Genomic DNA, 27,842 nt, shown 5'->3' on the forward strand with positions numbered 1-27,842 from the left:
GAAAAGATAACTAGAGAGAACATTTTAACATGTATAAAGAAAACATCCAAATATCATTAATTCATTGATAAAATTCAAATACCTCCACTGAGCTTCAGGGAAGCAGGAAAACAAAAACTACTCGGAAACATGTCAGTTTTGAAACACAGCTAATTTCCCCTCATAAGGCCAGTGATGCAGTGATACCTCAGCTCTTACCATCATTTAAATGGAGTAATGTTTTTGTCATGTCCTCCTAATTTAGCCTTGAGTTTGACTCCTTAGGCACTTTCTCTTTCCTAAATCAAACTACCGTGTTCTTGAAGTTAGCTTAAAAAACATGAAAATTAGCCCATCAAATCTCCACCCCCAGAAAGGGGGGCCACAAACATGACTGTGTGCAGTCTGACAGCACAGCCACAAGAATGAGGAGCTGTTGGGCCTGGTGCAGCTTGTAGGCCAGCTCTAAACTCTCATGCAAACTGCCCATGCAAAACTTCGCATTCCACTTTTGGGATATGTAACAGGACAATTAGGAAGTCAACACAGAATTTTATTCTTTTTCCGTCAAAATATTTACAAGGTGTGCATGTTATGTGTCATAATTTATTTTGTTGTTCTATTCACTACTGCCATAGAGAAGAGTTTGTTATCTAGACGGTTACCTGTGAAAAGATTCCATCTTTGCAGCAGTGGTATTCCCCCTTGGCTTAGTCAGTAATCTCCATGAACTGTCAGAGCTCTTGGTGCTTTCTCATATTATTTCTGAAAAGACAGAATAAATTGATTTGCTCAATTTAACTACCAAAGCTGACAGGTATAATTCCATTTTGTTCATCTCCCTAAATTGTGATTGTTCCAGTGAGGCTAATATTGTTCTCCTTCTCTCCATTTATAGCCATGTTTTTCAGGAAACAGATTTTCTGATCTTTATTTTTTAGTATTTCAGGTTTTTGAAATGCACACCCATTTCTTGGATTCCCTAACAGGCTACAGCAAAATACACTAATTAAAAAGCAGGTGACATACCATACTGTCAATATAGGCCTTAAAAAAAACAAGACTATAAGCAGACGAGGTAGGAATTACTTTTTGAAGGAAGTCTTTTCTAAGTGAGCACAGAAAAGATTCAACATCTGAGATTTGCCTAAGTCCTAATTCTGCAGACATTTTTTTTCATGTTTTTGATCCTCACAATTATTGAAATAATCAGATGAATATTGAACTAAAGAGAATATTCACCATCACTTTTCTAAAGAAGGGTCTTTCTTACAGGTAGATGTAGTTAACTTTTGTTTAAATCCATGCAAATTCCTTGTATGAGTGTCCAGGTGGTTTTGAAAGTACTCCTCTAATTTTATCAGCAAGAATTAAGACCTGTATGACACACTGAAATACACATTTATAAAAGGAAGAGTGATTTTGCAGTAACTAAATTAAATTCAATTAGTTTTAGTTGCTTCTGCTCCTGTGTTGTCTTCCAGTTCTGTTTTTAATGAAGCTTAATGCAGGTTTTTATTAATATCGTATTTTCACTTAGAACTTGCCTTGCCTTGCCTGCTGCTTTCATTACTAATGTATCTGGCAGCGTCAGTCCCTGTTGGAGTCCATATGCTCAGGGGAGTAGTCAGCTGTTCCAACAGTATTTGTTTTTTCTGTTCCTATGATACTGTACATTTGGGAGCCCTTTACTTGCAAGATACATAGTACGCATATCTTGTTTAAAAAGAAAAGTTGCTGTAGCTCCTATGCTCTTTATTTTACTTTTTTATAGAGCTTGATTTCTAATGATTACTGGTTTACAGTATTTTATGTATTTCAGAGAGCTGCTGTATGTTCGGAGGTTGTCACCTGTAGAAAGTGTATATAAAACTAATCCTTATGTCTGAGCTTGGAAGCCATATATTAACACAAGCCAAGAAGGTCAAACTCCAATTTTTCCATCACTAACCTGCTGGAAAAACAATGCATATCCTATTGAATTAGTGCAGCAGAACTGATAGAAATATTATTTACTTGTGCAGCAACTTGAAGTAGGTCTTAAATTACTCAAGTTTAGAGAAAAAAATAGAGGCAGCTACTAAGAAAGTGCTTTAATGTACACCGTGCAAGAACCATATATGAAAAATAACATTTTAGATGGTTGTTTTGTGAGAAGACAAGTAACTTTTAAAATTACTTTATGCAAATATTTATTCCTTTTTTAAATATTTCAATCTTCAGTTTGTGGATGTTAATGTTTTAGACTCTATACACACAGAACAAAGAATATATCAGTGGATGCAACAGTGTGTATATCCTGAAGAGATGGATGGCATTAATCCAATATGGCTTAATCATCCTATGGAAAGTGCTTTGAATTTGACATTTTGTTCATTTATACATATTGTTTATTTCTTTAATTATTGTTTTTGTTGAAACACTAAGATGCAGGCAGCTTAGTATATACAGCTTAGTTTCAGCACTGCATTAAGTGCAGATATCATGATGATGAGAAAACTTTTGTCTCCCAAAGTGCTAACTAATCATTACTAATTAATTAGCGATGCACAAATTAATAATAACAATGAGAATGGGGAAGGCCTAGAAGAGTCCAAATTTCTGTGCCTAAATTCTGTATCTAAGAATTGTCATGTGCACTGAACACTTTCCATCCTTGGTACAGAGTACCAGCAACAGCACGAAGAAAACGAAGTGTACGATTTTACAGGTATACTGTGTGCACAGGTAGGAGTTACGGCTGTGCTGACATTAACTCGGTATTCCTGATGAAGTGCAACACTTCCAGGTACTGTTCTGAGAATGTATTTTCAACAGCTTGTATGTTCTTGTAAGACTTACTAAATTATTAGAACTTAAGTTGTTGCATAATTTTCACTTGAATTTTCATATTCTGCATGTACCAGACTTGTACAAGCCTGTTGAATGTGTTTGACTTTGGATCAGGACAGTTCTAGACTCCCAAGACTAGAAGTTTCCCACATATTCCTTTGGTTTTGTTTAAGTTCTATATAATATTTCACAGTTAAGTATTTTACAAAAATCCATAACCTGTAGTAACTGTCAGTGATTACAGTACACAGCAGATTCACACATTTTATCTAGCTGGACTCTGCCCCTTGACTTTGATCACACAATCTCAACATCTTTGATTTTATGGAATCTGTTTATTAGTTTAAAATGTTCACTAGAGATCACCATGAAACAAAATACTTTTGTCCCAACTGTGCATCAAGAGTATTCCATTACTTTGTTTATGTAGAAGATATTTGCATTATGCTTCCATCTTAAACTCTCCTATTAAATTAGTAGTTTTTTAATTTGTTTTTCTTTTATAGTTTATCCCCTAGGTTGGATGAAATACTCTTTAAAACCTTCAGAAGACTACTTGGAAAAGATACCTGTTTTCAGGAAACTACCACTGGCCTGGTAAGATATCAAAACTTTTAAACCTTTGGAGTGCCTTGTGCTTCATCCCTAGAAGGGAAAGGGCCACTCTCTGATGTGATTTTTCACTTTTGAGCAAGCTGTTTCTCTCTGAGTTGTCAGTTCTGCCCAAACACCAGAGTATCTTCTCAGCTTAGAGTTGGGAATTCCTGCTGTCAAGCCCAGCTGAGAAGGTTAGGACTGAGCCTTAATTGCTGCTGCTGTTAAAGATCCAAGGCCTGTAGTCCCACAGATGAAAGGTCTTGTGCTCTTGATTGCTGAGACTGGGTCCTCCCTCCTCAAAAGAGGTGTTAAATACAATCCCAGTACTAAAGACAGCATAAATAGACCTAAGCCCAGGATCTAAGTTTTTCTCTGGCCCACAAAATTTTGAACAAAACTGATTTAATGGCTTGCTTTCATCATAGTTCTGTAGTCAGCCATTGAGAGAGGTAAGCTAAAGGTGTGTCAAGAGTATTTGCTTATAATTGATCTTATAATTGTCTCTGTGATAGTTAAGATGTCAGCACTGATGACTAAGTAGCCACTTTCATGCAGTAGTCTATGCATGAAGAATTCTCAACTTCTGTTTCCAGGTTGCAATTTCTCTAAAGCATGTCAAAAGATAGCTGATGGAATCCAAGATTTCTGAAACAGAGAGTTTTATATAAATTTTGAATAAAAGAGCAGTATTTGAAGACCATGAGTTATGTTTGTGTCTTAACATGTAATATGTTACAACCATGACCTGTCATCACTGGTCGTTCAAGAATTACATTATAAATTTGCGCTCAATGAATGTTTGACAGCATTTGTGTTTTATGAGAAATGTTGTCATCTTTAGATTTAAACAAGAATCAGATGTAGTAAAGAAGCATGGTTATTACCAAACAACACAAATACATTAGCAATTTCAATGTACTTTAAAATATATGGTTTTGTCTTTAATTGTGCTGTTATTGTGCTTGCTCATGAGTTGTGGGTGATAACATGTGATTATCATCTGCCTACTTGATCACATGCACATTTGTGATGCTTGCAAGAGAAAACATTATCTGGCTGGTAACTGTCATATTATGCAGAGTTTAGGAGACTGTTTCCCAGACAACAGAATAGTCATATTGCATCCATGAACTGTACACCATTGTGCATCTTCACTGAACTCAAACACCCAGTGGCAGCTGCTGCTCCCACTAATGACACAGACAAGATGGAACTGTATAGTCATAATCAAATCAAACTCCCTGAGCTATGGAAGTCAAGGAAATTGCACAATTTAATAAAAAAATTGTTTTAAAATAATTAAAATTCATGGTTCTAATGAGTCATCCAGCACATATATTGTTACAAATTTTGAGTCAGTTTTTAAACTGAAATCATTCAGTCACCAAAAGCCATTTAAGGACTCTGTACCTCCTGCTTAAGAGTTCTGCTGCAAACCATAAATAAAGCACACTCATGTAGTGTGGTATGAATATGTTAAACAAACCACCACAGACAGCAGGAGGAAGACCTAACCTTAGAGTAGCCAGTATGCTAATGATGAGGCAATGAGAGGGCCAGCTGGGTGTGCTTGTGTGCTCACTGAGTTTTTACATTTTGTATGTTGCGAGGTGGGAGAGAAAGCTGATAAGAAAAACAATTATTTGCATTCATCTTATATAAACAATATTAGAGACTGGTTAGTGTAAACATTGTTAGACAGTATGTTTCACAACTGCAGTAGGTGTATCACATGCTTGATAAGGAAGGTACTTGGCCAGTTTTGCATATGAGGCAATAGTACTCTGAAGGTGTGCAGCTTTAGGTATCTTAGGACATTTTCTGGCAGTAGAATAAAATAAAAGGGATCTGAAAATCAAATGTTGGCTCCAGGGCTAGTTCCAGATTATTCTATTAAATGCATTTTTTTTTAATATACCCTAACTTAAACTAAATCTTCTAAAGTAAAGATAATGTCTGGGTTTGAATTTTCTTCTTTTTTGGGGAGGGCGGTTGCGGAGAGGGAATGTTGGTTGGGTGGTTTGGTTTGGTTTTCCAGGTTGTGGTGGTTATTTAGGGAAGGGAGAGACATTAAATGCTAGGTAACAAAAACTCAATCTCTCTGATGTTCTCAGCTTCAACTAGCTCTAATTTTTACCCCTTCTAGGTTTCCGGATGCAAATTTACAGGCGTAGACAGCAAAGTCCTGTGATTTGTGTATGCAACTCTTTGTGTAGATAGTGAGCAAAGCAAACGTGTTAGTGTATAAAAATTGACAAAGGAAGTGTGTGTGACTTACTTCTAAGCTTGGCCTTTTCTGTAGGGCAGGCACCTATCCAAAGTTCAACCTGTTGTTGTAGGCAATAAAAAGTTGACAGAGAGATCTGCAGCCTTGAGAGAAAGACATGCTGTTGTTCTGTCTGTTTGCTGTCACTGCCACGGAGAGATCCATTGACTCTCAGCAAAACATGACCAAACCACAGTTGCTTAAACTGTCCAATGTTGAAGTAATTTATGCAACCTGGTAAGTCAAGTTGATGAGTTAGTAATTTGACTGGTTTTATTGAGTAAGTAGAAGCACCAGTATGGAGAGAAGTCCTTCCCACAAAAAAAAAAAAAATCTCAGATGGCTTTCAAAAGATCATGTATTACTTTAAAACTTAGAAACTACTTGGGGAGACAGACTGCTTTAAATGTGCCTGAGAAGGAAATGAGCAGCATTTTGAAACAGGAAATAGATTTGTAATAGTATTGTTAAGAAATTACACCCTTTTTTTTTCTTCAGCTCCCTGTACCACCGTACAAGAGAACATCAGCCTTTTTTGTCTTTGGCCTTTGTACAATAGCTATGCATGCATACAAATATATGAAACATTTAAGTGGTAGAAAAATAATATATATTAAGGAATTCCAGGAAGAATCCTTTTATGCAATCAGTATTGGAAAACAAATTCTGGATCTGCATAAAAGCCTGTGGGAAAGAGTACCTTACTGGTTTTAGTCAGAAGAAGGAAGTATATGTCCCCTTTTTATGATACAGGAAATAGAATATGGCATCTGAGGATGAATAATTCTGACTATACACTCTGCCTTTTGTGTCATCTTTTTTTCCCCAGAAAACAAGAAAAGCTGCCGGAGACAAACTTCTATGTTGTGCTTTGCACTCACTGCATTTCATCACTGCAATAAGATGTACGTGAGCAATAGCACATACATCAAATTGTCCGAGTCTGGGTTCAGTATTGCCTCATTATCAATTGACTTGTTCGTCCTTTATTTCCATTCCACAGGTTTACATGTTATTTAATTTTCTGCATAAAAACACATTCTGGCCAGGCAAACAGATGTTTTGAATCAGAGTGTCACAGGATTCCTGCTGCCTATATTCCACTTGTCCTTGTGATGAAGACAAATGTGGAAGGTGATGATCCAACAATGCTGCAAGATTGTTGTTTATATACCGGTTATCTGAAAACTCCTGGGTTTTTTTCAGTCCTTTGGGAAGGCGCTGGCAGAAGCAATACATTTTTGGATGCATGTGTTTTTTATTCATTGCAGGCTACCTATGTCAGAGATCACATTGCCAATAACAGTTCTTTTTATCCTTTCACTAGCAGGGCATCAGGTACATGCTGGATGGGTAGTATGCAGTGTAAAATACTGTGGTGAGTATGTGCAGGGCCACTTAGGTGGTACTTTTAGAAATGGTTTAAACTAGTCTAAGCTCATACTGTTGTCAAACTATATGTGGCCATATGTTCCTGTCTCACTATTTGCTGCTGCTGCAGTCACACAGCTGAGCAGCCAGTAAAACAGCAGTAAACTGGCCCAGGAGTAAGTCAGTAAGTTTATGTTTTTGCCAAACTAACCAGGCTTAACTAGAGGACATAGAAGGGACTTTTTTATTATTATTTGGGGATGTTTCATTGCTTTTATGTTGATTTTTCATTAATATTTTTGAAATATAGGGAAAAAAAAAGTATTGATTCTATCTTTCAAATTTGTTCCCCCTAGGGAATTTCTGTCTGGAGCACATTTTAGGTTGGAAGCAGTGGAATGATTTATTTCTGCAGAAAAATACGCTCTAGATTTAGGGGTGGACAGTCCTTTGAAAGTAATTGCTGCTGGGACGCATAATCAGAGTAGGGATCTTGGCCCTTCTCACATGGCAGAGCTCAGAGGTGTGGAAACCTGGCAGTGGGTTCGCTTATGAGACGGTAAATCCGAGTGCTTTCTCTCTGATGAAATAATTTTGTCTTCGAGTGGAGAACCTCATGGAAATCTAGCCCCCTCTTGTGGTTTTTCCAAACAGAAGGTATGAATCGATTCGAACTTAGTTCTGAATAAAAACAGATATACCTGCATCTTTTCTCTGAAAGTTGATATGGTTACTGGTATTAGTCCAGAATATAAAATTATAATCTTTAATTTTTTTTATTTGCTTTTCACGTGCAACTTCACAGCCATTTTCACCAGAACAGAGGGGAAAGGGATTTGTTGGCTATTTCTGTAATCTGACTTTTCTTCAAATTGAGGAATAAAGAGTCCTAAATACTGAAGGACAGAGAAAAAGACTCTCCTGATTGACTGAGAAAGTACAGAAACAAATACAGGCATTTGGTTGTCTTACACTGATCTGTGGTTTATTTTGGGTTGAACCAAAATGGATGATACTAACAAATACCATGTCAGTGTTTGTTAGTGGATGAAGAGCAAATGCACTGACCTCCTAACACTGTTGAATGTGTGAACCCAAGCTGTGATTCCAGTAGGCATTCCAGGGCGTCCACACCACTGGCTTACCCAGCCCTAACCACTTGTTTTTCACCTCAGGCCTCATTTGCAATACCAGCATGGTCATTAGATGATTCTTCAGTTCCATTCATGGTTCACTGTGCGCAAAACAGAAATTCAGCTGCACTGTTCCCTTACAGCACTTCTCCTGGCCATATTAACTGCTGTTCCAGAGCAACACGAACAGCAGCTCAAGAATAGGCGTCACTGACCTCAGAAGGCACCTGCTCCAGCCAGCTTAACCAGCTTTGGCAGAAGTTGAGAAATCACCTGTATAGAGCCTAGTCTGACACTGCAGATACCTTGACTGAGGCAGGTAGCTTTAAGATAGTATAGAGCTCACCATCCATTCCCTCTGCCCTGGGTCAAATGACGAGTTCAGACCTCAGCTGCAGCAAGGAATGTGAGACTATATCAGTTATGAGGAAGGAAAGTTAAAGGTTGTGGAGTGGGAGACCAGCTTGCTGAAGCAGTGAGAAGCATCTGTAAGGACTCAACATCAGCAGTGGAACTGCTAATGCCATGCAGAGGGAAAAACTGGTAAGAATGCTGGTTATTTAGATAAAACCACATTTTCAGTACAGAAGAGGAAATATTTTTATTCCATCTGTGTTTCTCTGAAGAGAGAATGCTCCATCCCTGGTAGTGTTCAAGGCCAGACTGGACAAGAGCCTTGGGTGACATGGTCCCATGGGCAGGGCCCCCTTGCACTACACCGTGCTGCCCAAGGCTCTGTCCAACCTGGCCTTGAAATCTGCCAGGGATGGAGCATTCACTTCTTTGGGCAACCCGTTCCAGTGCCTCACCACCCTCACAGTAAAGAATTTCTTCCTTATATCTGACCTCCTCTGGACCTCCTCCAATAGCTCCATGTCCTTCTTGTGCTGAGGATACCAGAACTGCACACAGTGCTCCAAGTGGGGTCCCACGAGAGCAGAGGGGAAAAGATAATAGAATCTTCTAGTATTTAATTCTTGGTCATAAAAATGGACACAATATTTTCTAGATGCAACATGATCAACGTAAAGAATTCTAATATTTAAGATGTGCAACTTTTTCCTCTGCAGTTATAAATAAAAATTTTATTTTCCTAAAGTCTGGTTTTATTTTAAAAGTCAGGTTTATAAGTAGTTTGGCCCTTGGTATCACTCAAATACAGAAACTCACTTAAATAAAACTTCCATTAAAATAAACCAAATTTTATCTGAGCAAGAACTTTTGAGATCTAGCTCCTAATCTGCACTATATGTTGGCATGTTTCCTTCTTGGAGACATCATTTTGCTTTGCTTCCAGCAGTTAACATTTCTTTTACAGATAAAAAACAAAACCCTGATGAGAGACTACATATAGCCTAAGGGATAAGGGATGGGTGTCTGCTGAATTGCCAGTGTCTATTGGAGGGTCACCATCTTCCACAACTATGTATTGCATTCTGAGACCTTGCAAGATGCTTAGCATTTTTAACATCCTTTGCAAAATTCTCCAGTTGCATAAATCACTCAGTGGGTATTAAGACTAAAATGGATTTAGAACTGTCCTGCAGTCTTCCAGAAATAACTTTGTACAAGATGATGGATGACTAGGATGTTCACAATGTTTACGGATAGTCCTGTGAGGTGGAAAAGTATTTCCATAAAATAAGATCATAGGTATCTCCAGCAAACACTTACTCTCTTAATCCTCGCTTAAATATCTGCTGCTGACTGCATCTGGTAGTTTATCATTAAATAGTATCTTCTCTGTATAATGGCTTCTGTATTTGATGTTCAGTGCGAACAGGAATGCACAGGAATATTCCTGGAATCTGAACTTTTCCACAGACTGGGCAGGATTTCTGGCATGGCAGAAAGATTATAGAAATTTCACTGTGTGGAGTAACCTGTTTCTGGGAAATTTCCATTTCTACCTTTTCCAGTGAGGTTATTGTTGGGTAGTTATGAGTACATACCAGTCACTCACTGTTTGAGAGTGGTGAGTGTGCAAGGCTGTCCTGCTGTCTCCCTGTTTGAAAAACATACAATTTCTACACTACTCGAGGTACTTTCAATACTGTTATCTTGAGAATTTTGAAAGAAAATGTTTGATGATGAGCCACAAAATGCATATGAGTTTGGTTTGTAGCTGTAGCTGGTTTCCCACTGCTTTATTGGTCTTGTAAATCACTTCTGTTTTATTCCAAGAATGAGTAAAATGGCTCACAACAGTTAGATGAAACCCTTCCATTCTGGAATAGCCTGCCTACATTCCATTTTGGAACAGCCTGCACGTTACAGAACATGCTTCTTAACATCCAAAAGAGCGAAGAGGCTGTTTTATAAGTGTTGGTTATAAAATAACTTCCAGGCAGCACACTTACAAAACAAGTTGGCTAAGAACTCCAGTAAGCTGCCCCGGGCGGGGCACTGCTGACCTCGATCTGAGCCCTTTCTCTTCGTCCAGCACAGCCCCGTTATACCACTGATGCTCGCCATGACCCCTGCGCCCTCTGAAACCACCACGTGCATAACGGCTCATCCTGAAAACAGCCCACGGTACCCGCGGCTCTTGGTAGTCCGAGTTAGCATAAAAGGTGCCTTAATTCCCACTTTAACCAACTACACCTTGCAGAACCTAACGGGCTGTGTTTATGAAACGGGCGTCTTGTAAAGCACTTGCATAATCTGGAGCGCTTTCAGCTGTGACTAGCACTCGGCTGGCGGCAGCCACGCAGCTGCACTCTATCCACACCTCAGCTCAGGGCGGGCAGAGCTCCAGAAACCCGGCACCTACCCCGAGCTGCACCCCCGGGCTCCCGTACCCTGACACCTCAGGAACGCCGGGAGCAGAGCACCTTTCGGCACCGCCCCACGCACGCGCAGTCAGGACAGCCGGGCCTCCCGGCGACCGCCTGACACCTGCGACCGAGAGCCCTCTGCGTGACTTTCACTCGCTACGTGGCTCCTGACGTCAAGGCGGCGCTGCGCGACGATTGGATGCCAGCGTTCCGCGCCCGAAGGTGGTGGTGTCTCGTTGCTGACTGCGCAGGCGCAGCAGCTGCTGGTGGAAGTGCCGGGCCCCGTGGGTACAGGGTTGACGGGGTGTGAGGAGATCGCGGTAGCGGTGCCCCGGGGTCCTTGCCCCCGTCGCTGCCCGGTACCCGCGGCCATGAAGATCTGGACCTCGGAGCATGTTTTCGAGTGAGTGAGAGGCGGGCGAAGGCATAAGGGGAGCAGTAGGGCTGGTTTCGGGGATGGCGGCCGCTCCTCGGGGAGGGGCAGGAGCTGAGGGCTCTTCCCGGCCTGCAAGCCGTCTGTCCCGGCCCGGTGCAGCGGCTCTGCTCCGGCGGTCGTGCTCGCTCGCATCTCTTGACCTTCCCCCTGCGTGTCCTTGCGCCCCGGGGTCACTCGCCGCGGGGAACCGCTCGCCGGTGGCGGGGCACAACTCTGAGGCATGTGGCTGCGGTGGGCAGAGCACCAAGCCTGCTGCCAGCTCCGGGGGCGTCCTCCGGGTGGCTGGGGCGCAGTTAAGCTACTAGAACGCGGGCACCCCTGCCGAGTTGGTGGGGGCCTGCCATTAGCCCGGGGCTTCTGGGGAGGCGTAACCGGTAAGGCTGTGGAAGCTGCTTCCCATTGAACCGGGAGGCGTATCTACTGGGTCTGCCGTGGTGAAGGTCGGCTTTGTGCTGCCCTTGCGTCCGGGTGTAAGACTGACCGAAGTGTTAGGAGTCTGTTCATGTTACTGGGGCTCCAGTGCCCCAAAACACCTCTGCCGAAAAATAATCCGAAGAAATTACTTGTTGGAGTAAAGTAACAGCTTAATAAATTGCTCTAGTATTCCTGAAGCCTCATAAAAGTTGCACTCCTTCAGCATTATGTCACAGGGAAAACATTCATATCGAATTAGAAGCCACAAGGTAGTTGAGCTTAGAAGATGAATCAGGTGTGTTGTATGTGATCTGTGTACCTCTGCCCAACCTGCAAAATGGGTGTTTCCCTTTAGGGTAGGGTATTTGCAGGGTTGAGAACTGGAAATTGAACTGCTTTAAAAAAAGAACTTGACTGATGTGCTTATTTTTACTACAAATTCCCTTAAAAAAAAAAAAAAAAGGTGTACAACTCTGTCTTGATTCTGGTTTGGCAGCCACCCCTGGGAAACTGTGACAACGGCCGCCATGCAGAAATACCCAAATCCCATGAACCCCAGTGTGGTTGGTGTCGACGTGCTGGACAGACATGTTGATCCTAGTGGAAAGCTGCACAGCTACCGGCTCCTCAGTACAGAATGGGGAATACCTTCCATTGTGAAATCGGTACGTGTCTTGTCGCAGAGCTTGGAAAGTATGCCAGAGGGTGAGGGAAGCTTGTGAGTCAGGTGTTGTAATAGATGTGTATCATTTCATAACTGTAATGGTTTGAAAAGATAAGCATTTATGTATCTGCTGAGGAAAGCTCAGCAGCAGTAGACATAGGGACTTCCTCATAGCAAAATAATGCCCAAGCCTTAGATTGCTTCCATCTTGAAAATGGTATCTACCTCAGCTGAATAATTTTTTTAAGCTAACCACTAATTCTGATGTCTCAGTATCTGTTCAATACTTCTATCTTTAAAGGCACTAAAAAATAGCAGCTGGTTTGCGTAATTAATGCTCTATATGTTTGCTGCCTTCTAGCTTATTGGCACATGCAGAACAAAGACCTATGTTCAGGAGCACTCTGTTGTTGACCCGGTGAAAAAAACAATGGAGCTTAAATCCAGCAATGTAAGTAGCTGTGAAAGAGACTGCAGATTATAATACCTTGTAAATTGGAAATTAATCTTGAAAATGACTGAAAATTGCATTAGAACAATACAAGTTAAAGGTTTATGTAATGTGTTCATAGTGCACCAGTTCTGCTTTGCAGAAAGGTTCTACTGGCTTTTTGGAGCTTGTCAGGACAGAAGCATCTGAACATGCTGATGAGCAGGACAGGAGTACTTTTGGGGGGAGAGAAGCATCAAGAAAAGGAACTTCTAAAAGCCATTTGGTGTACACTGTCACTGTTCCCTAATTTTGCTCTTTGTACTGCCCAATCCCACTGTTGAAATGTTGTTATAAATGGGGTAGTTACACAGGTAAATGTCACAGAAACTTAAGGAAAGGGAACCAGATCAGCAACTGCTGAACTTGGATTTTTCAACATAGAGAAATCTCAACCCTAATATTTGCAGGAAAAGTACAATGTTTAATCTTACATAGAAGCATAGTTTTGAATTTGCAGGTTTATTTACTGCATTTGCTTAATATTTCTATCAAAGGGTAATCTTGTTTTGTGTTCTGCAGATTTCATTTACAAATCTAGTGTCAGTAGATGAGAGGCTTGTCTATAAACCACACCCGCATGACCCTTACAAGTAAGTACTTCTGTGTTCTGGTGTTGCCCAGAAGTAGTACAGAGTCTGACTTTGAAAATTTCCATGGTTTCTCTTGAACACCTTGTCTCTAAAAGAATTAAATGGCCTGCCATTCTCTCTGGTGACACTGCTTCTGCAGAGCACTGGTGGGATATGCAGTGTCACACAATGACGGAGCCCAGTTCAGATCAGCTCTTTGGGTGTTGTCTTGTGTCCTGTCAGTACCTTGAAGTTTGTATTCTGCTTCAGTTACGGTGCCCTATTCCTCATCTCCTTATCTACCTGAACATAAATCTGCACTAGAAGGTACATCTGTCTCCCTGTAGTGTATAATTTTTGAGGTTTGGGTTTTGGTGTTTAGTTTGTTGGTTGTTTGGGGGTTTTTTGGAGGCAAAATTAAGAGCTTTCTGAGTCTGTATTGCAGGAATTACTGATAATTCTGAAGGATCTTTCCAAGGATTCTAACATAAGAGGGTTTTTTTTCTTTCTTGGTCAGAAGTGTTAAATCCCTGTTGTTGAAGGGGATGTTTTAATACTATTTTCCCAATATACCTTCACTCCAAATCTGCTGGTTTCACTCTTCCCACTGCTAAAGATGCATGAAGGGACACATCTACTTAGTGGAGACTCATGGATTTTATTTTATGAATAGAAGCATAAATCATAGAATGAGTTGGAAGGGACCTTAAAGCTCATCTAGTTACAACCCCCTGCCGTGGTCAGGGACACCTTCCATTAGACCAGGTTGCTCCAAGCGCCTGTGTCCAGCCTGGCCTTGAACACTGCCAGAGATGGGGCAGCCACAGCTTCTCTGGGCAACCTGTTCCAAGGCCTCACCACCATCACAGGGAAAAGCTTCTTTCTAATACCTAAATCTACCATCTAATAAAGCATTTGTACACTCTGGAAATGGGTTATGTTTCTGGGGAAGTTCTGTGTTACACAGCAAAGCTGATAAGAGAATGTTTGTTGGGAAGGAGTGAGTTTCTTTCCGCAATGCATTATTTTTTAAGCTACTCAGAATAATTGTTTCTTGCTCTGTTTCAGAACCATGTTGACACAAGAAGCAATAATATCAGTAAAAGGTGTAAGTCTCAGCAGTTACTTAGAAGGGCTAATGGCAAACACAATTTCTTCCAATGCTAATAAAGTAAGTATGATCCTTGTGTGTAATGTGTGACCACTGGCTAAAGGACAAAGGGGAAAAAATTCTGTTTTACTTTTTGGCTTTGACAGCAGCCTTGGGAAGGGCCCACACAGTTCTGCTGTCTGTACTGTAGACACTTAATGCTCATCTTGCTGAACTTCCTCCTTTTTTTTTTTCCTCTTGTGAATTACTGGCAAAGCTCCCTGACTCTTCACTGGGAAAAAAAATCTCCACTCAACAAGTCTGGCACTTTCATGCTTTTGCTGCCCTCCTGATGGCATCCATTAGTTTTTTGTTATTGAAAAAGACAGAGTTGAAGTAGTTGTGAGGGAGTAATGAAGTGGTGTTCTAGTTGAGGGTTCTCTAGGAATCCAAAGATGTCTTGAGTTCTGCCTCAAGAATGACAAAACAATCTGGATAAAAACTTTTGTGGCTCATAATGTGAGCAGTGCTCACATAAGGAGTTTTTTTCATGGAATGTAAGGCAGGATGTGTTCCTGCAGTACTCCAGTTATTGAAGTGAAAAGTACCACAGAGGCCTGTATTTCTGTACCTTTCCTTTGGTTTTCAACTATTGTGTCTAGTCATTTTCAGCAAGACAGGGTGTAACCTGTTTATTTACTAAGATTTATACACTGATAAATTTTTCTTTAACTGTAGGGCCGTGAAGCATTGGAATGGGTAATTAATAGGCTGAATGCAGAGATTGAAGAGTTTGCAGCTTCAGCAAGAGGAACCATGAGGAGTTCAATGGCAGCAGCAGCATTTGTAGAGAAATGACAGTAAATATACCTGTATTACTAAGGAGGTTTAACAATCTGAAGCTTCTCTCCAAGCCTAAATACATGTATCCTTTGTTATTTAAAGGCATACCTGTGTATTAGGCAGGTTTAAAATTTAATTTGTAGAAAAACTGCATTCTTACTAAGGAGATTGATGGCAAAGCCCAATTAATATATTGGTTCAGCTGAACCAGATTTTGGTTACAGATGAAGAAGTAATTTCAAGTGTAGTTCCTTATATGAACACTAACTTGTAATGTTCTCAGATATGAAATAGCCTCGTTTAGTGATGAGGCTGCGTGTGGTGGAAGAGACTGCATGTTAGGTTAACTTCTGTGAAATTTTTATGTGTGCGTATAACTTATGGACTACCTCTTTTGGGACCAAGCCCAAAATTAAGCAGAATGGTTTGTTCCATCATTGTTCTCTTTGTTAATTCTCTATAGTTGTGTGATACAACTTGGTTTAATAGAAAGTTTATTACTTGATGCTTGAAATACGGAAGAATGTACAAAATATCTTTTGAGAAGCTTTTTAACTTGACTGGTTGAGCTACCATGGTACTCAAATTGTTTTGCAGTCAATATGGGTAAAACATACAAAGTGTCTCTTATCTGTTAAGATCTAAATTCTATTCTAAAGTGCGACATTAGTGACCTGGGTGTGCCATAACTGAAAATAAAATCCAATTTGAAACTCCTGTAGTAAGTATCTCCCTTTCTAAAAGCCTGCTAACTACAGAGATACAATATGCATAAAATCTTGCAAGCTGCTAGGATGTCTAAGAATAGTAAGTATTCATTTCAGAATTTCAAAGAAACACTTAAAGATCTAAAAAATCTTTGTAAATTTGGCTAAAAAGATACCTAAACATAAAAGTAAGTACTATTAATGAATTTTAACAGTATACTTGTTAATTTGGTCATGCTCCAAAAATAACCTTACATCAACTGAATATTGTGTTGTCCTTTAAAGTGGTTTTTAAGTTCCAGAAGTTCCTTTACCTTCTGAACTAATTTGCTCATGATACAAGGCTTTTTAAATGAAAACTTTGAGAATATAGTGTTCTACAGTTTGTGTTTTTTTTTCTTGGTACTCGTTGTAGATTCTTGGTACTGTCACCAGTCATGAGCTGTGGGAGCGTAAAGGTCAGACCCTGACATCCTCACATAGTACACCAGCCTGCTAGTAGTCCTCTTGACTCCAGCAGGGGCCGTGAGGATTCTTCAGTGTGAGGGGAAAATGGAAGGACGCAGCCCTGAACGAGTTGATGCTTGTAGTTTGGTGCCAGAGGCTGTTCCTGGAATTTTGATTCTAAGCTTGCAAGTGATTTCAAGACTCTCTTAGTCTTTAAAAACTGTAATGTCACCTATCCAGTATATTTTATGTTGCATGCCATTTCTGTTATCAGAATTCTCTATTGAATAGTGTCTGCTATATAGATGAACCAGTGATTATTTTAAGTTGTAAACACACAAGAACATTCTTCTGTAAGATTTGTGCAGGGGGAAGGAAACAGGTGTGAGTGTGTGTGTAGAAATATAACTTTTTTAAAATATAACTATTCTAAATATTTTTCTAAAAAGAAATGGTTTGAGACTCTTACTAAATTGAAATCACTAAGCTTTGCCATGCTTTTATAGGAGATTATTACAACTGAAATAGCATTTTAATTTAAAAGGTATACGTGAAACTTCTGCAAAACTGTACCATCATTTCTGATAAAAATACAATGCTTGAACCTCATCTGAAATGTTTATTTAGCCATTAGCCCTACTTGGTAGTTTTCCTGATTTTTCTGCACTAAGGACTGCATAGTATGAACTCACAGTTTGCCTTTGCACTGAACAAAAAAAACAACTGTTTAATCTTGGCAATCATTCAACATCTTGAAAGATCATTGTTTTATTCTATGTTATTTATATGCCTGCATTATCACTCTGCCAGATATGTGGCGGTTTTTAAATAAAACTTTATCTGAATTCTGGCTAGCTCTGAAACTTTGTTTTTTATAACTACTAGACAAGTGCCCTAAGATGAGGGGGGTGAAGGTGAATAAATACGCTGGAGTTAGTAGCTGCTTTTTGAAATTCATATCCTAAAAAGCACATTTATAGCTCCTGTGCTGTTTTTTACTTCTTAGTAGCTCTGCTTTTCTGCAAATCTGACACATTAACCAGTGACCAGACTGCAGTTTGCTAGATCCTGTGGAATGACTGTCAGTCTGCTTGGACTGAGATTGGTAATGCTCACTATCGTTAGGAGCAGAAGAGAACAAAATGTTTTGGTCTGTATAGTCATGTGAGGGCCCAGTGTGTTCACCTCCAAGTCTCACAGTAAGAGATTTCACCTAAAGTAGCTTTGCTTGACAGGGAGTGGACAACTGTGTGCAGCAGTTACAATGTATATGGAAAGGGAAGTAGATGCCTGCCCTGGGCTCAGCTGGCATAGGTATATATGCGTGTAGATATGCGGGTGGTTTCTTTGCTGGCCACTTCAGCAAGTCGTGTGTTACCTGTGAATCAATGTCACAGTGCTCTGCAGAGCTGTGGCATGGCTGACAATGCTCTGACGAACGTAGGATGTCACACATGAATTACACTGGCATTGCAAAAAGTGCATCCTGAGGTAGTGTGGAGAAACTGGGTTCTGGTGGTTAAAAGGAATGGAGGAGGTGGGTAAGAGAAAGGAGCTATGGCTGAAGGGACAAAACTTAAAAGGACTAGGAAGACAGAAAACGGGGGAGGGAGGGACAGAGGTGGAACAATGTGAACAGATTGGTGGTAAAGTCTCTGGTGGATTTGCTACCTGCTGCAGCTTGACTAAATGGATTAATGCTTCAACTTGCCAGCTTTTAAATCACTTAAATTTTGAACTTGCGCAAATAACTTTGCTGAGAAATGGAACAAAAGTGAGAAATTGAGAAGTCTTATATATTCTCCAGGCCATTTAGCTTTTAGAGCCAAAGCTAAATGGCTTGGAGAATATTTAAGATGTCACCATTAAATCTTTTGTTCCCACTGCTCACATTTGAAGTTTTCAGTAATCGTTTGGGTAACTTTCTCATGTTCCTGCCAGGAGGAGGAACATATCACAAGTTTCCAAATAATTGTTTTAAAGCAAGTTGTATCTAGAAATGCTATTACAATTGATCTAAAATCAGAAGTTTAGATTGCAGTAGCTGGAAGTTTGAAGTCTTGGCAAGCTTAATGCCCTCTTTTTTTGTGACTGAACACTAGCATCACCTGCTGGTTCTGCTGGAAACACTGGGCTCTCCAATTGTTAAATGCTTGTATGGATGTTGCCACATGATTATAGAAAGGGTCTTAAATCTTTATCTAAAAGTTGAGAAAAGAAATGCAAAAATTACTTTTCCTCAGGCTTGCTATAAGAATTGGCCATACCAGTGCTGGGATTTTGATGTTAACTTAGTAAATTACACTTCTTGATTTAAACAGGTTCAAGATGTCTCAAGCTGCAGTATAATGTTTAACTTGTTTTATAGTAACTGCAAGGCATTCTAGAAACGTGTCTATTGGGTTTAAAATTTTTTTGATGTGTGTAGGTGTCTGGTTTCCATGTATCCATCTGCACTAAAACGTGTTGAAGACTTGTGTATGTGCACCTAGCAAAGTCTGCTTACTACTTGTGTTCTGCAAGGTACTGCTTTTGACAGTCTGAAATGATGAAAGCTGCTACTGTGGAAGAAAAAAATCCTGAATTTACTGTGATGCTGAAACAACTTGTGTCTGTATGAACACTAAAATAACACCACTGTCTTCAGTCAGCAGTAAAAACTAAGTACTTTTAAAAAGGCTTAATTTACCTGAGAAATCTTTCTTCTTGCTGACAGTGGCTGTCAGCACCTACCCAGTGACAGCAGTTAACTATAAATGTAAACCAGTTTTTTGTTTTGGAAAACAGAGAAAATACTTTAACCACATTTCCTACAGTTGCTGATCTTTCTGTTGCAGTCTACACTTGCAGTTAAACTATACAGTCTAGTGTATTTCCAATAAATGTTATGTGCAGTAAACCTCAGCACCCATTGTTTGTCAAAGCCCTGTGGCAGACAGTTCAGAGGAAAGATAAGCATCCTGCTGAGGTTCATGTTTATAGAAGAACTGAAGAGTTCTGATAAAGAGAGCTTGTGTGAAAGCACCGAGTGGTTTTAGCAACCTTCTGTTTCTCAAAGTGAAACATATTCTTTCTCTTGCACTAAACATGGTAGTTTCTCAAGTAATTTGGTAGCTTTGTATGTTGCCATAGAACTGTGTTATTCTAAAAGTTGAGGGTACATGTTACAGCTAAGCTTAACTAACTGCTTACCTTCAATTAAAGGAAACAGCCCTATGTGTGTCTGCCTGCCTCCTTCGTCCTGGCTGTGCCATTCTCCTTCTTCCCCAGCACTGAAGGTAGTGGTCTTCACACCCCTTATTGAGCCAGAAAATGAATAGGAGTAGAGGTATCATCTTTAGCAGCCAGCAGCAAGGTGAGAGGCACTGTAAGAGTAGAAATGGAGGATCTCCTTATCTGTAGGAAGCTATCAGGTGGGCTGAAATTATGTTTTCTCTGCAATGTGTATTACAATGATCTCATGTTGCATCTACTAGAAAGTGTTTACAGCATTGAATAATGTAATTAAACAGTAAAAATTACAGTTCTGTAAAACAGTAACATTGGTAAGTTAAGGTCTTCTCAGGCACATACAAAGTTCAGCACAAGGTGGCTTTTTTACATTTTTTTTTTGTTCTCTAGAAAAGTTTGGCAGTACTTGAATCAAAAAGTTTAAAGACTGAAATAGTTTATATATTATCAAACTGAATATATCAACTAGAATATAATAAAATGAACAACATATGTAGCAAATATTTTCCTAATCATGTACCCAATCCTTTTTACATCAAATTAAATCAGACAGTTGCCCCTGCTGTGAACTTTAATATTCCTGGAGCCTGTTCAACTTTGTGGGCACCCTGGTAAGGAATCTGGTTCATATTATGACATGTAGCATCCTTTGGATGAGTTCTTCTTAATAGTTTTTTGGGGACTAAGTAGATATTATTTACCTATGAGATAACTGTGCTGGTTTATCTAGATTTAAACTTACTTACATATAGCAGCTGCAGCACAATTTAGTAGGCATGTTGTGAAGCTGGGACTAAGGAAGTGTGTACCAGAACCTACACTTGAAATTTCTTTTCATTTTACACTTGTGTCATGCTTCCAATGATCTAACTGAAGTACTAGGAGCACATAGGCTGATGCTCTGTACAGTTTTACTTTCTCTATAATTGCCAGGTTTGAGAGACATTTCAGCAAGCTATGCCATTTCCTTGCTTTTCCTGTGAAAGAACAGAAAGAACAAAGCAGGCTGCTACTGCACAGGTGATATTTTTCCGTATCTGCAGAGTGAGATGCACTAATGGCCCTTATTTACCAAGATTCCTAAGTCTCCCTTGGCTTTCAAAGAAGCTTAAGCACCTGTGAGACTTACAAATTTCTGAAAACAGGCTCCAGCTGTTGGTGTCACCTGGGGGGGTTAAAACCTTTACTCAATATTATCATCAGCTGTGGACAATGTTTTACATTGTTATGCTGTTTTGTCAGAACAACATTCATAAAGCTAACAAAAGTTATTAAACACATTAAGATAGTACATAATGCACATGATTCTTGAAACATGAGCCTACCTGAGTTCTGCTCTGCAGATACTGGGTCCCTCCAGGGACTATTTTATGCTAGATTTTGTAGAATGGACAGCTGAGAACTTGGATGACACTGCAAAATTATTGTTACTTTTAATCCAGGTGTTCAAGAGTTAGAAATGAATGTCTTCATCTGCTTCATCAATGAACCTTGAAAATGTTGTCCTGTAATAAGAAACATCACAGAACTGCAACTTATTAAGATTAGAGGTAATTTCAGCATGTTTTCTGCTGGTGCTCTGTGCAGTGTTGTACTTAGACGAGAGGAGATTTAACAGGAGATGACCCTTATTGTCATCAGCACAGCATGTTTTCCAGTAGCTGTGGATCAGATTAGGGTCATCAGCAGAGAGAACAGCAGAGCTTTACCAGCACAGCCCAATATGGCTTACACAGGCAGAGAAAGGAGATAAAGCCACAGCTATCAAAGGTAGGAAGCATTACTACTGACCTGTACTTTTTATACAATAGTGACTGTAGTTCCATGTTTCTTGACAGTGTTGTTACATAGGAAAATAGGCAATAACTTTGCACATTTTAAATTAAGGCAGAAGAAATACAGGGAAGAGATGATGGAATTTACACTCTGTTGGAAATCATGTTGATGCTGGCTTTTTCTTCTATTGCCATATGCCTTTTATATAATTTGTTGTTCTCCTTAACAATGCACTTGAGAAACTTAAGATTGAAGTCAGTCACAAAATGATAGTGTTAGACAGCAAGGGATATTTTTAAGGGGTTACTTATTTTCATTGTTTTAAGAATATAGGGTAGTAAGCAGACTTGTTTCATCACAAATTATACATGTTAAGAAAAATCAGTCTTTGCCTTTTGATCTATAAACACTGTACTCTTGATAGAATTACAGTCATGTTGCATGAGCTCTAAAATTACAGATGCATTATGAATAAATATTAGTTGTATTCAGGAATTTGGGGTTTCATCATTGGTACATAAGTAGCTTTTTTTCAGCCTGGTAGATTTTGTGTTATGCTAAATCCCCATAGTTTTAGTATGTGCATAGGAAGACACTATTTCTGTCAGACAGGCAGACACCTGCTTCAGTTAAGAGGTGACCTCAGTGGGAGTTCCACCCATGGTGATTATGTTAAATCCATTATATATGCATCTGGACATCAGTTGTGTAATAACATGGGCAAAACTTGGGTGCATTCACCTAAGAAGCTGCAGCCTCCTGTATCTTTCAAGTGTATCTTTGACTTTCTGGCTTCATAAAATACTGTTGTAATGGCTTTCTGAAAAATTTCTGTGTGTATTGCTGTGCCTACGTCTGGAAAGGCAACAGCAGGTTTCAGCTACTGTGCTCCATAGCACAGTCTTGAAACGAAAGAAGGCAGCTGTAGGATCAGCCTCTTGATCTACTCATACTATAATTAGATGCACCTTTATGAACTGAAATATAAGCTGTTCTGTTCCCTTTAGATGTCTGCCTTCTATCAGAACCTCTCAAGGATATTTTCATTAAATCATTCAAACCACAAATAAAAATAATCTGTTGGTACAGGTTCTATGTCCAGAAGTACAAAATAGAAGTATTAAGACCTCTTTTTCTCTGAAAAACAAGTAGAATTGATGTTGCTGAAATGTGTATTTTATAATCACAGAATCAGTTTAACATAGCTTCCCAAAAGACATCTTGCACATGCTGCAGAGAAAAATACTGGTTTATTTGCCATTTTTGTTAGAATCATCAGGAATAGTCACTGTATGATTCTGTACTTCTGTACTGAAGTCTGTGAGCTCTTATTACTAGGGGGTTTCTGTACCAAAAGAGAAACTGCTAAGAGACATAAGGATGAAGATTGTATGCTTAGTTATTTTCAAAAGTAGTATTATTTAGGTTCATTATGTCTTTTTGGCTTGTTTTAGCATGTTATTAGAGATCTTTAGTTTAAAATACTTCTGATTTAACATCAGTCACGTTGTGGATTTATTTGGCTTTTCAGTGTCATCTCTTCAATCTACCTGGACCTACTTGGTCTCAATTTTTTGGCCTCCCTGGACCCCTCCAGCATCAAGACTTCAGCCTCCTTGGAACTCTTTAAAATCCCCTTTTCAGATTCTTTGGATTTATCCAGTCTGAGCTCTTCATCCTCTGTGGACTTCTCCAGTCTCACTTCATCTTCTCTGGACCTTTCAAGTCTCACATCTTCAGCCTCTTCAGACTTCTCTAGTACCTCCTCTTCAGTCTCCTTAGAGATCTCCAGTCTCACCTCTTCAGATTCCTGGGAGCACTCTAGTTTCACCTCTTCAGTTTCATTGGACTTATCAAGTCTCACTTCATCAGGATCTTTGGATCACTCTGGTGACAGTTCTTTAGCCTCCTTAGACCTCTCAAGTCTCACCTCTTCACCCTCCCCAGATTTCTCCAGTCCTACTTCTTCACCCTCTCTAGACCTCTCCAGTGTCAGTTCTTCATCCTCCCCAGATATTTCCAGTCACAACTCCTCAGCTTCCTTGGACTCCTATACAATCCCTCCACCCTCACTAGGTGTCTCAGAGCACACCTCTTCAAGTTCTTCAGACTCACTAGATCTCTCAAATTTTAACTATTTCATGTTTCAAAGCTCCTCCGAATTATTTGCATCAACCTCTGAGGATGTTTCTAATCTCGTTCCTACACCCTTTCTGGATGTTTCCGATCTCACCTTTCAGGATGCTTCTTCCCTCACTTCGTCAGTTTCTTTGGACATTTCTACTCTCACATCTTTAGTTCCCCCAGACCTATCCACTCCCACATTTCTGAATGTGGCTAATTGTACCGCTTCAGCTTCTCTTGATCTCTGCATCTAACCCTCTTGGCATATCCCTTCTCACTGCAACCTCCCAGTATTACCTCCGTTATGTGCTCTTTCCTAAATTCTGTCTCTCAAAGTTCTTATCTGAGGAAAATTTAGGGCTTTACAAAGATATCCTAGCATCTAAACAGAACTGGGCATGAAAACAGGTCATACAGATCTACAATGGTGCCTTGTTCACAGTTGCATAAATATCAAAATGTGTTCTGGAATTTTTGTAGAGCACAATTTCTGTCACTGATTTCATTTCCATTCTGTCTCAGCATGGTACCTCTCCCAGAGGTTTAATGTTTTTAATTCATGCTGAATAGCAGCCTTCCAGTATCTGAAGGGGGGCTATAGGGATGCTGGGAATGGACTATTCATTAGGGACTGTAGTGATAGGACAAGGGGTAATGAGTTAAACGGGAAGTTTAGATTGGATGTAAGAAAGAAATTCTTTACTGTTAGGGTGGTGAGGCACTGGAATGGGTTGCCCAGGGAAGCTGTGAATGCTCCATCCCTGGCAGTGTTCAAGGCCAGGTTGGACAGAGCCTTGGGTGATGTGGTTTAGTGGGAGCTGTCCCTGCCCATGGCAGGGGGGTTGGAACTGGATGATCTTAAGGTCCTTTCCAACCCTAACTATTCTATGATTCTATGAATTTTTATCTGTCAAGACCACGAAACAGCGAATAGAGCTACATGTGCAAACAGTTACATCCAAGTTGTATGTCTTCCATTACGGATTTAAACCTGAGATCATTGCACAGAATTGCAGGCAGAGGCATTTCACATGGAGGTACAGAGAGAGATGTGGTGGGAAAAGAAAATGGGGGGAAAAGAGCAGGTAAAATAAGGAGTAGGGAGAGGAACCAGAGAAGGTGTGGGGCAGGAACAGAGGGACACATAGGTGGAAGAAAGGTATCCAACTCTGCTAGCATAACTTTTTTCTGTCAAAGTATATTTGTGGCCTGGGCTGCCCATGAGGGTTAAAAAAATCTTATTGATAACTATTTTACCTATTAAAACATTGAACATTAGCATTAAAATAGCATATGTCTCTAACATGCACTTTATAAATAAATGGAAATACTGCAGTTATTTGTGTTGTATGCAGTGTGGAGCACCGTGATGAGTGGTGTTCCTCAGGAGCTGGTATTGCCACTGGTGCTCTGCCACCCACAAGGACCTTGACAGGCTTGTAAGGTGGGAACCTCATGAAATTCAGCAAGGTCCTGCACCTGGATTGGGGCAATCCCCCAAGCACAAAGACAGGCTGGGTGGAGAATTGATTGAGAGCAGGACTTAGGGGTGCTGGTTGATGAGAAGCTCCCCATGACCCATGAGTGTGTGCTGGGCTGCACCCCAGAGGGTGGGCAGACATACAACAGCTGCTGTGCTCTGGGGAGAACCCCCCTGCAGTCCTAATCCAGCTCTGGGGCAACAGCACAAGAGGGACATGGAGCTGTTGGATCCAGGCCAGAGGAGGCCATGGAGATGCTGCGAGGGCTGCAGCATTTCAGGTGTATGCACAAAAAGTCCCATGCAAAGGCATCATGTCTGACAGGACAAACCTCTGAACATAGCACAGGTTGGCCACACACAGACCAGAACTCCCAACTGAGAAGTCTGTTTGTAACTCACTGTCTTTACATGCTTGCAAAAATATTTTCTTCTTTAGTCTTAACTAGAAAACCTAAGACCTTATGGCACAGAAGGGTAGTAAGTTTTTTAGCTGGAAAAATACATACTTTTAACCACGTGCTTGTGTTCTTAAGATTAGGGGTACTTAGGAATGAGTTAATACGTAACGTAAATGCTATGTTAGCCTCATCGAGGAGCCGGGTTCTAATTTCTGCTCTCTAGTTAACTAATGTGTGCTGTGTTCCTGGCGAATTACCTGCTCTGAAACACGAGAACCTCACACACCCGCACGGTTTTGAAAGACAAGACCCAGCTGACCACGTCTGAAAGCGAAGCTGAGACCTTCCGCAACCGGGAAGAGCCCGAACCTTTCCCAAACGGTTTCTATCGCGGAACACACCCCGGTGCTGACGGAGAGCATCCCGGGGGGCGGTGAGGGCCGTGCCGCGGGCGGGGCCCCTCAGGAGGAAGGGCGGGGACTCATTGCTCAGCCTTCTGATTGGTAGATGCCGGAGGAGAGCGTTTCTGACTGGAGAAGCGACTGAGTAGATGCCGTTGGTCAGGTTCCCTGAGGTAACTTGGATTCCGATTGGCGGAAGGATCACTCCTGGTTGTTGATTGGCTAGAGAGCAGGGCTGCAGCCTTTCCCCTTCCGGCGAGCGCTGACCTTGCCCGGGAGCGGAGCGCAGGGGCGGGTTGCGGTGTGTCTGAGCTGCAGCCTGCAGCAATGGTGGCGTACTGGCGGCAGGCCGGGCTCAGGTACCCGCTCGCGGCCGCCGGGCTTCTCTCATGACTTCCTTCCTCGCGGGGTAGGGGGGAAGATTCGGGAGGGGTTTGGTTCTCACCGTCGTTTTCTGTCCCCGTTTCTCTCCTGTTTTAGTTATATCCGGTTTTCCCAGATCTGCGCCCAAGTTGTGAGGGCGGCGATGAAGCCTCAGTACAAAGCGGAGGCAGAAAGGGCGGCAGTGGCCACGGTGAAGACCGTGAAGCCCAAGAAGGAGTAAGCTGTAAGTCAGGTGAGCGGGCCGGGTGCTGCACTGCAGCTCCTGTGCAGGTGTCCCAGTGTGGGCTGCTTTCATGGCGGTAACTGCGTGGTTCATCTCATGCTGTATGTGAAAGATCAGCTCTGATCTCCGTGTATGAAACCCGGGCGGACTGATGGCTCTCGTAACACTGACGTGTGGGGGTGTCTGCAGCCAGGCAGTGTATTGGAAAGGAAACTGCTTCATCTCATTACTTAGCAAAGTGAGATGTTCTGTTCACCAGCACCTGCTCAGAACGACTTTGGTTTGGTCAAAGTTGTTAGAGGATTAGCACAGAACTGCTGGGTTTCTGTAGTGACACTTGGATGTTTCCTGTCTCTTCACTAAGCCAACAGTTAACCTTCCTGAACTGCTGCTTCTTCGAACCAGCAGTTATTTGTATAAGGGTTATCTACTACATGTGAAAGATAGATGCTTTACCTTTATTTGTGACACTGCATACATCATGAGCAGCTGAAGTCTCTTAACTAGAACAGCTTCTGTTATTTTTGGTCTAAGATTAAATATTACTGCCCTTTGTTTGAAGCATACCTTGTGCATCTTCTTGAATGTAATAACTTGTATTTTAAATCTGTTATAGGAACTGATGTGTGGTGAATACTCCAGCACCAAATGGCAAAGCTGTGGACAAGCTCAAGACTCTGCAGTGTAATGTCATCACATTAATTGTAAAACTTGCCTCTATATACACATCAGCATGCTAATAAATGTAATGTCTGTTAAACAAATGGGTGTGTGGGAAGTAGTATTCATCTTAAAGCAAAGTGGTCCATTTTGCAGAGACATTCATCTTTTGCTTGTGTTAGAATAATGTTCTTATTGCAGTCTGCTATTTAGTAGCAACATATGTTTAAGGCACATCTCTTGTTGGATTTCAGGGCAATATTTCAAGTACATAAATAAGAGATTTAATCCTTGTTTAAAATGTTTCTGCCTACTTCAATGATTATCACTTCAGAAAAAAAGTGCTATTTGCTAAAATCTATGTCAACAGGGAATATAGGCATATAACTTCAGTAATTAAAAATACCTCTGCTGGTTCCCTGCTGGAGGTGGTATGCTGTTGGCTTTAAAATTCTCTGTCATCATGGTGTTTAAATTCCATTTGTGCAGAGAGCAAAACAAACTTGGTGAAAATCAGTTTGGTGTAGCTAAAGGCTATGGCTAA

General features: G+C 40.7%; 2 protein-coding genes across 5 annotated transcripts in view; both read left to right on the top strand.

The window, feature by feature from the left end:
* PRELID3B (PRELI domain containing 3B) overlaps window positions 1-17,468 on the top strand; it is a 133,608-nt gene extending 116,140 nt beyond the window's left edge. Inside the window, exons 4-10 of one of the 3 annotated variants that reach the window (XM_031047641.2) lie at window positions 3,318-3,408; window positions 12,302-12,470; window positions 12,831-12,920; window positions 13,482-13,552; window positions 14,600-14,702; window positions 15,360-15,481; window positions 16,587-17,468. In XM_031047641.2, coding sequence (XP_030903501.1) covers window positions 3,335-3,408; window positions 12,302-12,470; window positions 12,831-12,920; window positions 13,482-13,552; window positions 14,600-14,702; window positions 15,360-15,479 — 627 coding nt within the window. In that variant the 5' untranslated portion in view covers window positions 3,318-3,334 and the 3' untranslated portion in view covers window positions 15,480-15,481; window positions 16,587-17,468. Of the gene's footprint in view, window positions 1-3,317; window positions 3,409-9,052; window positions 11,359-12,301; window positions 12,471-12,830; window positions 12,921-13,481; window positions 13,553-14,599; window positions 14,703-15,359 lie in introns of those variants that run through there. The other 2 variants (XM_034067015.1, XM_005147536.3) reach the window with 2 other exon arrangements.
* An 8,771-nt stretch (window positions 17,469-26,239) lies between these two features.
* Window positions 26,240-27,402, top strand: ATP5F1E (ATP synthase F1 subunit epsilon). Of its 2 annotated transcripts, none has more exons than XM_005147538.2 (3): window positions 26,240-26,390; window positions 26,512-26,647; window positions 27,255-27,402. In XM_005147538.2, the coding sequence occupies exons 1-2, from the start codon at window positions 26,359-26,361 to the stop codon at window positions 26,633-26,635; spliced, it is 156 nt and encodes a 51-aa protein (XP_005147595.1). In that variant the 5' UTR covers window positions 26,240-26,358; the 3' UTR covers window positions 26,636-26,647; window positions 27,255-27,402. The 2 variants fall into 2 exon arrangements, with proteins under 2 accessions (XP_005147595.1, XP_005147596.1); XM_005147539.3 differs by having other exon boundaries at window positions 26,512-26,638.
* Window positions 27,403-27,842: the final 440 nt, after the last annotated feature.

Source organism: Melopsittacus undulatus, chromosome 10 (assembly GCF_012275295.1).
Source record: "Melopsittacus undulatus isolate bMelUnd1 chromosome 10, bMelUnd1.mat.Z, whole genome shotgun sequence".
In the NCBI taxonomy this organism is placed as follows: domain Eukaryota; kingdom Metazoa; phylum Chordata; class Aves; order Psittaciformes; family Psittaculidae; genus Melopsittacus; species Melopsittacus undulatus.